This window comes from Archocentrus centrarchus, chromosome 19 (assembly GCF_007364275.1).
Source record: "Archocentrus centrarchus isolate MPI-CPG fArcCen1 chromosome 19, fArcCen1, whole genome shotgun sequence".
Lineage (NCBI taxonomy): Eukaryota > Metazoa > Chordata > Actinopteri > Cichliformes > Cichlidae > Archocentrus > Archocentrus centrarchus.
In genome coordinates this window covers 19,355,987-19,372,873 of record NC_044364.1, presented here as the reverse complement: position 1 = coordinate 19,372,873, position 16,887 = coordinate 19,355,987, and the positions used below count along the sequence as shown (strand labels likewise).

At 40.9% G+C, this 16,887-nt stretch overlaps 1 protein-coding gene across 1 annotated transcript; it reads right to left on the bottom strand.

Annotated features, from left to right (window-relative positions):
- Positions 1-7,237: 7,237 nt before the first annotated feature.
- kcnj2a (potassium inwardly rectifying channel subfamily J member 2a) lies at positions 7,238-12,343 on the bottom strand. Its single transcript, XM_030755804.1, has 2 exons — positions 12,169-12,343; positions 7,238-10,225 (listed from the first exon to the last, which is right to left on the bottom strand). Exon 2 carries the CDS (start codon positions 9,976-9,978, stop codon positions 8,701-8,703), a length of 1,278 nt encoding a protein of 425 aa, XP_030611664.1. The 5' UTR covers positions 9,979-10,225; positions 12,169-12,343; the 3' UTR covers positions 7,238-8,700.
- Positions 12,344-16,887: the final 4,544 nt, after the last annotated feature.

Genomic DNA, 16,887 nt, shown 5'->3' with positions numbered 1-16,887 from the left:
TGGATTAACTTCAAAAACCTTTCACATGTCCACAACGAGTTTAGAAAACTTGTTACTGTGGGTACATCTGTTGTCACTGCAGGTTCTTAAATGTGAGGATTTTACGATTTTCTTTTATATGGTCTTCTTTCATTAATTGTTTGCTCCAGCTCTGCTTTTCATTTCTGTTCCGCTCGGGGAGAAACATACAATCCAGCTGCAGAAAAACAAAGAGTTAAATGTTTTCCCATTCCCTATTGTACCTGTTTTGTCTTCCCTGTGAGTATAAAGTGTGAAATTCTCTGGTATCTGGTTGGGGTAGCTGCCAGTAAGCAGATGCAGGAAATGGAGACACCTCTTTGGGGACTTGATTCATCTTGTCAGCTGCACTGTGAGATCTAATTTTGCTTCCAAAGAGGGTCGCCAGCAAGGCAGAAGATGATCAGAAATGCAGATAAATTATTCAAGATGTGGCAGAGCAGTGGCATATTGTTTACTAACCTGCTGTTTCACCTGTATGAACGTAGAAAGTTGGATCTTACAGCACAGTCTGCTGAGATTTTAGTTATGTACCAGAGGAAAGCAGTACACAATGTCCTTACTGTTGTGTTAGTACTGACAACTAAGTGAGCTTTCTTTTGACATTAGCTGCAGTCTGTCTGTCAAGTCCACTGCTCTGTTTTGGCAAATAATGCCCCCAATTCTAGCAGACCTCTCCAGCATGCCAGTTACCCAGAAACCCAAGGACAGACAATTACCGCCCATCCGATATTTGTGGTATTGCATTAGTTATTAGAAAAGGTCATTAAATATGTTTTCACTGGTTTCAAAGCACTTAAAGGATGTACATACATGCTAAAGCAGCATAAGCCACTAAATGTCATATTTAAATATAAAATGTAGAAGAGGTGGTGGTCACACTGAGTAGAAAAGAAATGATTTTCTTTGCTGCTGTGCTTGGGTTGTTGGGATTGTCCTGTTGCTTGACCCAGTTTCAGCCAAGCTTTAGCTGTTGGGCAGATGTCCTCACATTTGACTTCAGAATACTTTGGCATACAAAGGAGTTCATGGTCAACTCAGTGATTGCAAGAGCCCAAATCATGGGCTCAGATGGCGCTCTTGGGTTTTTGCATGTTCACTGAGGATTTTTCGATCTGACCTTAGGGGTAAATTTTCTGGATGTCCATTCCTGGGATGATTGTGACATTGTGTTAACATTCTTTTTTTTTTTTTTTTTTTACATGACTGTATATAAATAATGACAAATAAATAAAATACTATAAAAACACAAATAAAAATGTGAGGAAAATTAAAAATAAAATCAAGAAATAACTTCCAATTAAAAAAAAAAAAACATTTTGACAGCAGACGTAACAAAAATAACAAAGCACCTCAAATGTAACAGAAAGCAAATAAAAATATGTGGGTCTTGAGCACTGATTTTAAATAGTCAGTTGTTGGATCAGACTTTCTGTGGGAGGGCAGTCTACTGCCCATCCTGGGGGTGGCAACAATGAAAGTCCATCACCTTTGAGTTTGAATCGGGACTGTAAGGACTCTGGATGTAATTCCTGCCCTCTGGCCTGACGCTTGAATGCTTTCTTTGCCCACAATCCTCCCCAACCTCCTCATGCTGACCCAGATTCTCTTCATTAATGCAGATAAAACTTTGTTCTAGAAAAAAAAAATGTAATAACATCCATCCATCCATCCATCCATCCATCCATCCATCCATCCATCCATCCATCCATTTTCTTCCACTTATCCAGGGCCAGGTCGTGGGGGCAGCAGCCTAACCAGAGAAACCCAGGCCTCCCTCTCCCCAGCCACCTCCATCAGCTCATCTGTGGAGGACCCCAAATAAAACTATTTTAGTAATATGTGAATGACAGTCAAAAGACATCCAAGGTAGGATAAACCATTCATGCTATTTCATCTTGGATAAGCTTCAGACCGTCTCTGATGACAGATGGATGGATAGGTAAACGGATGGGTGAAACTGTTGGCCTGCAATATAACCCTATAACTCAAATCTTAAATCTGCATTACTGTGTATTTTTAACCATTTGATGGTATATGAAATGAGTACTGGACACAACATTGACTATCTATGTGTCTCTGCTAAGTCAGTAAGCTGAACTTGTCAGCAAACAGTGCCTTAGTCCCACATTTGACAGATGTATTCTTCTTGGTCTTTACCAGTTCGTAAATGCTTTAATTGGCTCACCAGCTAGTCCCGCCCTGTGTCCGCTGAGAACGTAGTGCTGCTTGCTGCTGTCCAAAAACAACATAATTGTAGTCCAGCAGTTAAACAATGGGCTTAACTTCACTGTAAATCTGGGTGGAGCTTTAGATTCAGCTGAATGTTTGAGTTAGCGTTGCCGCTTGATTCCTCCTCCAGCAGCTTTTCCTAACATGCCTCTGTATCAGTGAGCATTGGCCAAGTACAAGCATGGCTTCACACTCTTCAGTTGATTGTATCCGTTACGCCATTATTACAGGGCTTTGGCTCTTACTCCCATTGTTTTGGAAAGTATTATGTACATGGAAGGAAAATAATTTTTCAAGCTGACTGCATGAAGCAAGCGCTGAAAATGTCGTCACGAGCGATCGAGCCAGAATTCCCACTCGATCCAAATGGGTCATAACTGAGACAGGAGTCTTAATTAGCCAAAGACTGTGGTGATTGCTGGATCATCCGAGCTGCTTCGAGCCCTCCACCTTATGTGTTGAAGGATTTTGTCTGACCAGGCGGGGGTCCGTGTGAACCAGGAAGACTCTGCTTGAACTAAAGACAAAACACAGCGAGGATCACAGGTCTGGGCAAGAGCTGTGGCTGTTTGAACGTCAGGTTCCCAGAAGCTTCGATAAAAGGCAGGGGTTCCGGTTATAGTTCAGGAGCGCTGATTGTGTTTGTGTTGCATATCCAAGCTTTTTACTCCTGCATTGTTGTTTCCAGATTACAGTTGTAGCTCTGAAAGCCTGAACAAGGCTCAATGAGCTGTGGAGCGTGATGTATAAAACACAAATAAATAGTGATAAAAAGTAAACTGTTTGGATATTTGATATCTCAGGCAGTTACACAGGAATAATGGAAGTTGGCCTAACATTTACCTTTGGATGTTTACTCCTCTGATACACAGTGTTATTGTTTTCATAAACAGGGCGCGAGCAGAGCTGCACAATAGAAACACAGAAGTAAGAGCACCTACAGCAGTAAGAGCTGCTCAACAATGTGGCACTATTCTTCCTTTCGGACAGGAAGTAAGCCTCAATGTGCCTTTCCTGGTCACAACTTTAAATTAATAATCCAATAAATAAATGGAATATTAAATGGTGTGACCGGAAAGTAACTCCTTACTTTCCCACCAGTGTCGCCCTTCAGGGGCAAACTGGTGCCAACTTCTGCATTCAGAGAACCTTTTATTTACCAAAAAAATAAATAAATAAGGTGAATTCTTCTCTGCCAACTTACTGTGATCGTGTCTCTCCAAACTGGACTTCTTTTTTTTTTCTTTTTTTTTTTAATGTATCCCTGTGTTTTGGATCAAAGCATGAAATTCCATTTAAAATTATGTCTCAAAGAGGAAATATGAAACACAGATCCTGATTATAATAAGCAACTGAAACAACTCAGAGTCATTTTGTCTGATCGAGATCAATCAGATAGGGTAACTGTTTTATGTAAAATGAATGGAACACACACACACACACACACACACACACACACACACACACACACACACACACACACACACACACACACACACACACACACACACACACACACACGCACGAGCATCACGTTCAAAGTTCTGACTCCACAAGTTGACATTCGTGTCAGTCTTCCTTAGCAGTACACTAAGGAATTTTCCATTGACTCTGGTCGACTTTCCAGCTTTTTTCCCTGTGACTGCTGTTAAATAAAACTATCAAAAGTTATAGAAGAGGAGGAAACCATGGGAATAATATTTCCTCTTTCTTTGCTTTCTAAGAACAATGACATGTTTTTCATCTAGTCTGAATCCAGCGAGTGATCCCAGCATTCATCGTGGGTGAAATGTGCAGTGTTTCAGATTCTCATCCAGCTCATGACAACATCAGTCTGCTTGGTCTCTGACTCATTCTGCAGCACAACAACAAACAGCTTGGACTGGTATATCTGCACATTCACACACACCCACACTTATGTGAAATTTCATTCTCTGTTTTGTTTAATGCATTGATCATACACTGATCAATGCATTGGGGCCAGTTTGACATACCAGGTGGAGGAGCCAAGGATCAAACCACTAACCTTCTGATTAGTGTACAGTTAGTAGCTCTACCTCCTGCACCACAGCCACTCTGATTTCTGATTTCTGGCTCATTGTTACAGGTTATTCGGTCCCTGTACACCACAGTAAGAGCTTGGTTCACATTGCTGGTACTGTGTCAGACCTGTCTGTGGTGCTCGTCTGACTGCCAGGGCTGCCCTTTGTCACAGAGTCTGTTCATAAATTTTGCGGACAGATTTTGTTGGCACAGCCAGGTGGGTGAGGGTTTCTGGTTTGGTGGCTACTTTCAGTCCTGCTGCCCACATGAACTGGACCTGGATAAGCAGCAGGACATGGATGAATGGAGATTTGTTTTGATGTCTGAAATGAAATGAAGAGGTACAAATGAAGCAGTTAAAATAGGGACTACACCAAGAAACAATACATTTAATGCAAATACAATTGTGTTTTTGCTCCTTTTAGGAAAAAAAAAAATCATTTTTTTGGGACATTTTTGACCCATCTATATAAACTGGATGTTTTACCTTTACATACAGTTGAAGCAAAAAAAGGAAATATACCAAAAAAAAAAAGGAATATAACAGTATTTTTTTACAAATTGAATATTAAAAGTTAATCTCATATTTGTCATTTTTGACCTATAATCTGCATTAAAGGGGTTTAAACACAATTTTGGTTAAAATGAGTAAACACTGATCAATTTAAATGGTAAAGGTGCCAAATTCTGGATAATTTGATTTGAGAAGCAAACTTGTGGAAGACTTGATTCCATGACTCTGAACTGAACTCATTACCTGGGGAAAAGAGCAGATGTTACATAAGGACTATAGTCAGATGAGAAAAATGATGGATGAGTCCCAAGTATATAGAAGCAAGAGAGGAAACAGTTGTTGATCTCTCTTGGGATAGTAAAGGACACAGGACAAGGCGGCTGGTTAGTGTCACAGCACGCTGCTCCAAACACAGGGCTGGTGTGAACAAATGGAGCAGTGGTCACATATTTAAGTTTGAGGTTGTGGTATTTCATGAGATGATGCTCAAAAAAAAATTTAAAGCAACACTTTGAACACAATGGGGGAAAAAAAAAATCCTGCTGGATATCTACACTGATATGGACTGGGTAATGTTAGGAATAAAAGGATGCCACATAGTTTGATGGAAATGAAAATGATCAACCTACAGACGTCGAATTCAGAGACACTCCGAATATCAAAGTGAAAAAAAATGATGTAGCAGGTTAGAACATTTTAATGAAATTTCATTGTTGCAACTCAAAATGGTTCTCAGTAGTTTGTGAGGTCCCCACATGCTTGGATGTATGTCTGACAACTGCGGGGCTCCTAATGAGATGGATGGTGTCCTGGAGGATCTCCTCCCAGATCTGGACCAGGGCATCACTGAGCTCCTGGACAGTCTGAGGTGCAACCTCGTGGAGTCGGACGGACCGAAACATAACGTCCCAGAGGTGTTCTTTTAGATTTAGGTGAGCATGGGGGGCAGTCAATGGTGCCAATTCCTTGATCCTCCAGGGGCTGCCTGCATACTGTTGCCACATAAGACCGCATTGTTGTGCACCAGAAGGAGCCCAGAACTCACTGCACCAGTGTAGGGTCTGACAGTGGATCTAAGGATTTCATCCTGATACCTGATGGCAGTCAGGGTGCTGTTGCCTAGCCTATAGAGGTCTGTGTGCCCCTCCATGGATATGCCTCCCCAGACCATCACTGACCCACCAACAAACCGGTCATGCTGAATGATGTTACAGGCAACATAATGTTCTCCACTATAATAACTCTGTTATACTATACTATATGTTATACTCTGATTAAAAAATGTTCCTTTAATTTTTTTTGAGCAGTGTAATCTTAACACTGCATTTCAGAGGAAAACTTTGGACTTAATAAAGATATCATTAGATGAATTCATAAAATCCATTTTCTCCTCTTGTTTCCTTAAGTTAGTCATGAACTCTCATTTGTAGAATGGAAATAGATCAAACAGATTCAGTTACTTGAAATTCAAAGGTGCAGCTTGAAGTCAAAGCTAATTGTGCTGACTGCTGACACTAAGGAGTACATTAAGTTCACTTTATACTTTGAGTAAAAAAAAAAAAGCACACAATTAAATGAAAAAACAAACAGAAAAAAAAGATGTGTAATTTCCACAAACACAAACACTGGACCATATTTCTGCACTTGTCCTACAATATAAAGCGTCTTCAGACAACTGTTATTGTGATCTGGTGCTATATAAATAAAGCTGAACTGAAGTGGACTTATTCAGAAATAGTGCTGAGATTTACATGTTTTTAATTCAGACTCAAGTTTGTTTTGTAAAGAATTGATCAGTTTAACAAAAATTTTTCAAATTACACCTAAAATAAATTATGTGAAAGCCTTTCAAAGTAATTTCTGTAGTGATCTACGGTAATTACTTTAAAGAAAAAAATCATGGATGGATGGATCTACAGTAGCTACAGTAGATTAAAAGTATAAAGTAGCAGAACATGAAAGTATCTTAAAATTGTACAAAAATTACACTAATTGTCCACATTGGTGTTATAGCAAGATGTTGAGCTCATGTTATTCCAGTGACACAATGATTCCCAAATGGTGTGCCATACATTATTATACAACAACACAAACTGTGTCAGTTCCTTCAAAGCACTCATTCCAGTAGACAATAGCTGTTTTATGATCATCTGAAGCAGGGACAGAAGGCTGTTATGGGTAGCTGACTAATGCTAACGTGGTGCCAACAAGGCTATAAAGGCGCTTGGAAAAAAAAAACATCCTGCCTTAGAAAAACCAAAATCCTGATCAGTTACTGTGAAATGGTCCTTGAACGTCATTAAAAATATTTAAACCAGCAACACGACTTGATTCAATGGCTTTTTATTGAAAAAGAACAATATATATCATGTACAATATTTATAATAACAATACAAAATTTGTACATTCTTTTGCAGTATATTTGGAAGACTGATACAAAAAACTGCAACAGGGAGGGAGGTATTTACAGATGCAGGATCTACCTATGGAGCCCACCGGCTTTCTGCCACAACAGATATAGAATATAAATTTGTATTGATGCAAACTCTTGTGCAGTTACAGTACAGCTTTTAGTTTTTTTTTGGTTTGAAATCTTACATTCTCAAGTAAAACCAAAGCATTACACAGAGAATGAAGTGGTTCTCATAATGAAGTAGGCAGATTTGTAGTCTGCATTCATTACACAGGGAAACCGGCTTTACTTTGAGATTTGATATTTATTCATAGAACAGTCTTCTTTTAGTGTATTTGATGAATTGACACACACAATATGCATGTATTCATATTTAAAAACCTTAAAAATAAAGGTTTAACTTAATAAAGGTTAACTCTTCAAGTTGACACCAAAAATATGAATCTGAACATCATTGGCCCATTAAAAGAAGTTTGGCTGATTTATATATGATCACTTTCCCCATTATAAGTGTCCAGATTAAGGCTTGATGAAACGGCTCCAGATACAGATATTCAACATAAAAAAACAAAACAACTGTACACAAAAAACAAACCTTACATAAAACTTATTAAACTTTCTACTTTCTCTGTACCAAATCTAATTAGGTGTTTGTTTTTTTAAGAAACATAACTATGATAATAATAACACTCTTTGGCATTGTCAGCTGTATAAAAGAAGCAACATCATAGCAGCACTTTTAAGAACATTCAGATTCTTATATGACCCCCGTCTCAGTTTAAATGAGTGATTTCTGTCAGTTTGATGTCGTTATAATACTACCCTGCTCTGATCTCTTGATGAGAGCAGGCATGTTTCTATCAGTCTGACCAGCTCAAACATTTACGGCAAAGGATAAAGCTCAGAGAATCAGTGCTATCAAGTCAAAGGAAAGCTCTCTGCAGGTTATTCAGTGACGTCTGCTACGAGACCAGCTCATAAACAAACAACATGTACCTTCTTTGTTTCATACATCTGATTTCTTAACTCTTTGGCTCTGTGAGAGCATCAGAATGAAAGTATTTTTAAAGGGTTTTTTGTGTAACTTCCACTTTTCCTAGCAGCACTAGAGAAGTATTAAAAAAAAAAAAAAAAAAAACACCTTTCTGAAAGCCTGTTCTTGCTGGACAGAGCAACTGAGACATGCCTGCAGTTTTCATGTCATCACAATAGCCTCTGTTGTCTTTGCAGTCACCAGACACTGAGCACACTTCAAGGGGAGAATTCATCCTGCAATATGCACATGGTTCATAGTGCTGTGTTTTGTCATGCTGTATGTAGTCAAGGTTCAAACAGGCTCATCAGGAGTCTTTCACCTCACTGCGGCTTTCCACAGCAGTACCGTTTGGGTCGTCCTCTAACTCAAGTCCCAGCTTGGCTCATAGTGGTTTTTCAGATCGGAGAGGCGATTATTAGAAAATCTCTCATGTTATATCTTAAGTCATATTTCGGACTCTCGTCTCAGAGGCCGGGGCTCTAATGGCACCATGGCTTGGTTGTGTTCATTCTCTGAGATGTTGTCTGTCTGGGTGCCGTCAGGGCCAACGCTGCCCCCGTTCCCCTCGTCGGTGTCCTCTTTGTTCTCCAGCGCCATCTCGTTTTCATAGCAGAAGGAGTTGGAGTTGGAAAGAATGAATTTTTTCTCTGCGAGGTCTCTGGCGCTGCACAGAGGGGTGCTCGGCACCTCGTATGTCTTATGGAAGCGGGAGTAGTCCACTTTGTAGTAGTTCTTTTCCTCGAAGAGCACAGGCTCAAAGCGGTGGCCCCAGAGGATCTCGCTGGCAACATAGGAGCTCCGGCACTGCGTGGTCATCGCCGTCGCCTCGACCATACCCTCCAAGATTACTACGATTTCAAACTCTGAGTTCTCCAGGTCCTGTTTGCTCTTGTCATAGAAAGGGCTGTCCTCATTGATCTCATGTACAATAGTGATTGGGGAGACCAAGAAGATGCGGTCAACTCCACTATCAAAGCCCACATTTATGTCCATCTGGTCCAGAGGGATGTACTCACCCTCTGCTGTCGTTCGGGATTGGAGAAGCTGAGCTCGTACATGCGCCTCGACCAGGTGGCTCTTCCTTAAATTCCCAACACGCCACATCAGGCAGAGCTTGTTGTCCCTCATGGCCACTGTAGCGTTATGGCTAAAAACCAAAGTTTCATTCCTCTTCTTGGGTTTTGCCATTTTTGCCATGACAGCACCAATGATGAAGGCATCAATAATGCAGCCCACAATGCTTTGGAACACCACCATGAAGACAGCAATCGGGCACTCATCTGTCACATATCTGTAGCCATAACCGATGGTAGTTTGAGTCTCAATGGAGAACAGGAAGGCAGCGGTGAAGCTGCCAACATTGGAGACACATTTTTTGGGATTATTTTCTAAGTCCCCATGAAAGATAGCCACCAGCCAGAAGACGCAGCCAAAGAACAGCCAGGACATGAGGAAAGCGAGGCAGAAGATGATGAGCATCCACCTCCAGCGGATGTCCACACATGTGGTGAAGATGTCAGCCAAGTACCGCTGACCCTTCTCGCTCACGTTGATGAACTGCACGTTGCAGTGACCGTCTTTCTTTACGAATCTGCTCTGCGGCTGGTGCCTCGTGTGCACCTTGCCCTTGCTGTTGCCGTTGGGTACTGCCATTGTGGCAAGCTTCATTCCGTCCTCCTCTGATGACACAATGCTGTAGCGGCTGGCTCGCACGCTTCCCATCACCTCAGTCTGGGAGGGCTGTGCTGCTTCTGCTTTGGAAAACAGTCTGAGTTTCTGGAAAAAGCGTTGGAGAAACAGTTTTGAAACACGTTTGGGGGCCAACTCAGAGAGGAAATGGTGACAAAATGAGGCGGGCTGAAGGGGGCGCCTCTTCAGCCTCACTGGCCTCTGGATGCAGTGGAACAAAAGGAGGGTGATGTGGTCACTCCTCTTTCATTGGGCGACTGGGCCTCATCAATGTCATTTACTACAAGAAAACAGACAGAAGGTGTCAATTAGTGAAATTAGCGACCAGATACATGAAGGCAAATGGTAACTGAGCTTGCTGAACATGAAATCCCAATAGCTTGTCAGAACTGAAGTCAGACATGTGTGCAGCCTGAGAAAAACCATCGAGCATTTTATACACAGGAACCCGAAAAACTCGTCTTTGTGCCAACAATATTTCATCCAGTTATGACAAACAACAACAGTGATATTTAACTCTGATCTAACATTTCAGCTTCCACTGAGAGAGGCCACACAGTAATTGCACTCAGGTCCCGTTATTGGCCATTTACAAAGTCGACTTATTTTTCTTGGCTGCCCCGTGCTGCCCCGGTCATTTCTTGCTAGATTGTGGGTTACAGTGTTTCTATGGGATCTCGTGCTGCTGGTCTTGCACTACTGATGGATTATGTAAACAATTTACACTGAGTAGGCTTAGATATGCAAACCATTTTCTTCCCTGTTATCCTTCAAACAATATTCAGCAAAAACTTAGAATTTCACAAAAACTTTCGACTGGAAATCCTAAAAGGCTTTCTTACAGATGTCTGTCTAGGTGCTCAGCAATGTGAAATTATGTGAGATGTTTAGCCCGTGCAACGTTATTTTCAGCATCTTCCTAGAAATGCTATTATGTGCTTCTAGTATTATTATGGCATTATCTAGCTGTACAAGTGAGTTGTTATCTGCATGAATAGATGCAACTTGTGTCGCCTTTCATCAGGTCACTCTCAGGATTTGAACTTGTCATTTTAAAGAAGCTTCAAAGGAAAACTTTTGCAGAAGAGTCATGCAGCTTGTTGACTCTGAGAAAGCCCTCAGGGGTTTCTCCTCTCTGCTTTGATAACAGCTGTCCCACGAGGATTCTCCTAGCACGGCTAAAACACCTCTCATTAATTTTCCTAGCAACAAGGTCTATGTATGTGTCGGGATGGATTTCTCCTCGTGGTATGCGGGTTTAAGATGAGAAAGAAGCTGGCAGCAAAAATCAGAAAGTTCTCCAGGCCTGGAGGGTATTGCAGGCACACTTTAAGCGCAGAATATGTAACCACAGCTGAGTCATACTGAAGTTTCACACCAGCAGGAAGGTTAACTGGCTGATGCAAGTTGGGCTTTTAGTTACTTTTCTTTTCAAAGGCACAGTTGGATAAAGTTCAGCCAATCAGTATATCATTTAATGTGGATACTGATTACAGTGCAAAGTACACTGTTGAGCAGTGTGTAATTTTTCTTCAGGTGATGGCTGAAATGTAAGTGCACAGTGTATGTGCAGCACATAAACACTGCAGCCTGTTTTCTTCCTTTTTTTAAAAAATTTTAAGCAGCCAATGTGAACAGATTTTTTAGGGGAAAAAAAAGAAGCAAAAACAGCTGCACAAAACTGCCTGAATCAATCAAATAAAAATTAGAATTGTTATTGCATAATTAGTACTCTTTTATAGTCACTTTTATAGTCTTTTAAACGTCATTAAAAGAGTGTCTCATTGTAAAGAGACGGCCTGCCCTCAGCCTGCACCAGACGCCAGCGACAAATGTTAACAGGTGCGAGGGAAAAAGGGGAGCTGACTTCTGATGCAATCATCCAGACGCGGACTGACAGCCCCTCGGTCTGACACAGACCCGCAGATTTCCCTTCCACCGCAGTCGTCAGACATCAGGTCTTATATTCAAGCCCTCTAATATGAAGCGAGAAGCGGTATGACCTGATAAAGTCAAACTTTTGGCGGGTCATCTGGCTGCTGTGACAACAGAGAAGCCAGGAGGCGTGCGCGTCACCGAGAATAAACCCCTCACAAATATTTGCCAAATATATCAGCTCTTCAGACCTGCGTAAAGCGCCTGATAAAGCATTACATTTTATATTAAAGCACACGATTAGTACTTTTATAAAAGAAGAGACTCAAAAAGTCTCGTTTCCTCTACCTGTTGCTCATTTGTAGACCGGTTAGAATCAGCTCGGTGAAATAATAATCCAGACTTCTTTTGTTTATTGCGGTCTCCTTTATCTCCAGTGTCGTTTCCGCGCGCCTGCTTATTTTATTATTATTACTTTGGATTCAACAGGATGAAACGCAAAACTTCCCTCATCTCTCTGGGAGACCGGTCTCGACAATGTGCTTCGCAGTGAGTTCCCCCAAAGCGTTTTAAACAGATGCGCACCGGCACGGCCCGCCCCCCGGCTCCGAGCCCTGCCAATGACGGGGAGGACTGCTGAAGAGGCGCACCGAGAGCTGCGATAATGCGGCGTTTTTGTGTCATTTAGAGCGTTTGATCGACGCGAGTAATGGGAACGGAACACAACACGGAAGGAATGGGGAGCAATCAGCCTCTAACTGGCCCATGACGCGATAAATATCAGTCAGGGGTTAATAAAAATGAGGGGTGACGACCTAAAAGATAAAATATGAGCCAAAATAAATATAAGAAACATGTCAATTTAATTGTTTTAATAATTCTGGAAATATAATTTCCAAATGATGTCTTTCTACGACCTATATGACTAAGATAAATGCACTGAAGCTGGTCCAGGTGTGAAAAAAAAAATGCAAAAACCAGAAATATTTTTAACCAAAAAGAAACAAATAAGTACCAATTTTTATCTTGATAACACAAAATAGAAACACGAGTAATCTGCGACTTCCATGCCTGTTCCCACCTGCTCCTGATAGTTTGCCTGTCATTCTTTTTTTTCTGTGATATCTGCTGTTTTCATAGATCTTATTTTTTTTTTTAATGTGAGTATGGAAAATGTGTTCTGCTGGAAAGAATGACTCATTCAATAAAGACATGCCTGTATTATGATATGACTGTCTTTCTCCACTGAGCTATCAAGTTGCTTCGGATGTTTAGACTATGCATCTGTTGCCCTATAATTTTAGGTCAGGCTTGTAGCTGCGCTGTCTTAAAGCCATTCTTCCTGCTTACTAATTCACGATAAACATTACCCGCAACTGCATGTTTCTCAACAAGTCTTTTGAACCGCTGGTTTTCTTTTGTTAGTTTTATTTTTAGTTCTGGATATTTATAGCAGCACATATATTTAGCCCAAACCACCTGTGTCAGTGAACTGTGCGCCCTGTGTGTGTTTGCTTTCCATGCCCAATTTCCAGCAATAAAGGGAGCGACACATGCAGTGGGTCGGTGCTGCATCTGGACCACAAGGTGGAGAGCTGGAGACTGAAATTAACCAACTGAGGGCCTCCCACACACAGAGGTCTGAAATATGACAGAGGAGGGAACTCAGTCTGACCTTTTCGTGCAGCTTGTGTCACTACAGCAGTAATATCTGGAGAATTCAGTTCAAATATGTAAACATGGGAGAATCTTGATGCTAATAAAGGTTTGACATCAATAAAGACAAGATTATTTTTAGCATTTTACCACACTTACTGCCTGAGTTATTAGTCTTTTAAACTAATGCATGGGTGAAAAGGTGCTGAGACTTCTCGTTTCCCTGTCTGAGCCATGGGCCAATAACCTTTATTGTTGGCCTTTTAATAACCCGTAATATGCCAAAAGGTGAGCTACAACCTGGACAAGGACAGTCCATCACAGACAACCACATACTGTCACATCCACAACCAATTTAGACTCATCCTAACAAGCATGTCTTTAGACTAGAAGGAAAAGAATCCCCTCTTTAAACCACCAAATTGATTTATGCAGAAAATAAAGATACAATGATATATCAATGATAGAATCTTGGAGTTGCTGGTTTTGGTACTGCTGGACAGAGTCAGATGAGCTTTCATGACCTCCTTTTCCAGTTGTGTTGCTAATGTAAGCTAAATGGCTGCTGACTGTAGCCTCAAACACTATATTGCAAAAAGTATTCACTTGTCTGCCTTCACACACATATGAACGTGAGTAACATCCCGTTCTTAATCCATAGGCTGACATCATGATGTCAGCCCACCCTTCGCAGCTATAACAGCTTCAACTTTCCTGGGAAGGCTTTCCACAAGGTTTAGGAGTGTTTATGGGAATTTTTGACCATTCTTCTAGAATATTGCTGGTTGCTGGGGGGAAACTCCATGGACCAGTTTTAATCTGGTGCACCATGCACATGTTGGATTGGATTTGGGTGTAGGTCCCCAGAGGCTCAGGCAGTCACCCACTGTCAGGGTGTACTGCTGCAGTGGGACAGTGTGCTTTGTCTGCAGCTTTGTTTTGTGTTAAGAAATTTTCCAGCAGAACATTGCATTGTAAGATGATCATCAATAATTTAGTCTTGTGGCTGATCAGCGATCAATCATCCAATCCAATGAACAACACCAAACAGAGTCAATAGCAGAATAAGCTGTTTGGCAGAGAAGATTTAGCAAATTTTTCATGAGTTCAGCCCACATACTCATCTCTGCTGCTCAACAAATGCATTTTCCTCACCCATGTGGCTCAATTTAAGTGGAAATAAGCAGGCTTTTCAGCGGTATGAGAGTTATTTACCATTTTCTGGTAAAATCCTTTACCTCACAGTTGAATCTTGTGCTTTGACACAGTCACCTTATTGTTGCAGGGCAGCCACCTTTCATTTCAACCAATGTTCAAATGACTTGGTTTGGTATTTATTTTATGTATAATTTTCCAATGTCCCATGCCCCTCCTGGGGGGACATGTGCCACCCCATTTATAAAATCCTGGAAACACCCCTGCTCATACTACAATCATGTTTTAAGCTTTTTTATATTTCTCCAAATTCATATGCACTTACAGAGTAGATTCCTCTATGTCCTAAAACCTAAAGCCTGAATTATGCATTATTACCATACAGTGATTACCTGGGGCTATACCTCCATCCAATTGTAAAATGAACTCCTTAATAATGCATCACATCCTTATGCTAATGCTGCATCTTTACAGTGAGTATTGGGTGTTATCTGATATCTGGCACACTATGGGCTAGATACAAAAACCTGACACTTCAGCTGAATGTTTCAGAAAGTAATTGTTGTTTTGTTTGTTTGTTTTTTAGTTTTACAGCTTTACCCTATAACCAAAGGAGAGTTGTTCAAGGTACTCTTCAACTTGACCAACTTCAATACACACCCCTGAGACACGAAAAGGTTTGAAATACCTTAGAGAGACACAAACTCTTGTAGCTGCACAGTTTTGGGAAGGTGTTCTCACAAATGTGACACTTAACAGTTAAATCTAGTTTTCCTTTAATATTAAAGAATTTATCATTGCACTATTTACAGCAGTTTATGAGAAAATCAAATAAAGTTTTATGTGCATAAATCTCCCTTTGTTTGTTTAATCATTCTAATAACCAGCAACTCAAATATCCTTCTCTAATGAGGTCAGTAGTAATCAGAAGGCAGACGGGGTCAGACAGACCTGTGAAAACCCAAATGTGGCTGTACTGGGGCCTCTGCTAAAATATGCTGTTCTTCTGAAAACAAGTTAGCTTCAGTTGCACATGAGCTTCCAAATGTGAAGTAGGGTTTTGTTTAGAATCAGTTTCATCCAAAAGCTGGTCTGTTTCATCATCTATATGAATGCCAGTGAATTTACAATAGGATGTCATTAAAGCTCCTGTAGATATAATGTGTAGGTGGCTCAATACTTTCGGTTAGTGTGTGAGAGAGTGGTAAATACTTTGGAGGGTTACTGAGGCATCCATAGACTCAGATGACCACTAGTAACCAACTGTAAGCTACAAAGTGACGCACAATTAGCGAATCACTTCATGGTTGGATGACACTTTACTTGGAACATGTTGCTCCCATCTCCGCTTATACCTGTACTTATTTTATGTATTGTATCTGTACGTATGTTGTACCTAACCTAAGTACTGTAACATATATAATGTGGCATTTAATATGATATCTTTAGTTTTTGTATGCAGTGAAAGCTGGGATAGGCTCTAGCCCTTTCAACTACCCTGAACTTGAATTCGTTATTATCAGGCTGTCCTAAAAGCTCCCTGAAAAGCCTTCAGCTGATCCAAAATGCTGCAGCTAGAGTACTGACAAGGACTAGAAAGAGAGAGCAGATTTCTCCCATGTTGGTTTCTCTTCATTGGCTCCCTGTTAAATCTAGAATATAGTTTAAAATCCTTCTTCTCACATACAAGATCTTTGATAATCAGGCCCCATCTTACCTTAAAGACCTCACAGTACAGTTTCACCCCAATAGAGCACTTTGCTCTCAGACTGCTGGCTTACTTCAGGTTCCTCGGATACTTAAGAGTAAAATGGGAAGCAGAGCCTTCAGCTTTCAGGTCCCTCTTCTGTGGAACCAGCTCCCAGTTTGGATTTAGAAGACAGAATCTATTCTATTCTACTCTCTATTTTTAAGATTAGGCTTATAACTTTCCTTTTTTGATCAAGCTTATAGTTAGGGTTGGATCAGGTGACCCCGAACCATCCCTTAGTTATGCTGCTATAGGCCTAGGCTGCTTTTACTCTGTTTATACCCCAGTCTACATTTAATCATTAGTTATTATTAATCTCGTGCTCTCTTCCAGTGTGTCTTTTGTCCTGTCTCTCTCCCCTCACCTCCAACCAGTCACAGTAGATAACTACCCCTCCCTGAGGCTGGTTCTGCCGGAGGTTTCTTCCTATTAAAAGGTGGTTTTTCCTTCCCACTGTTGCCACGTGCTTACTGATAGGGGGTCATTTTGATTGTTTTCTCTGTGTT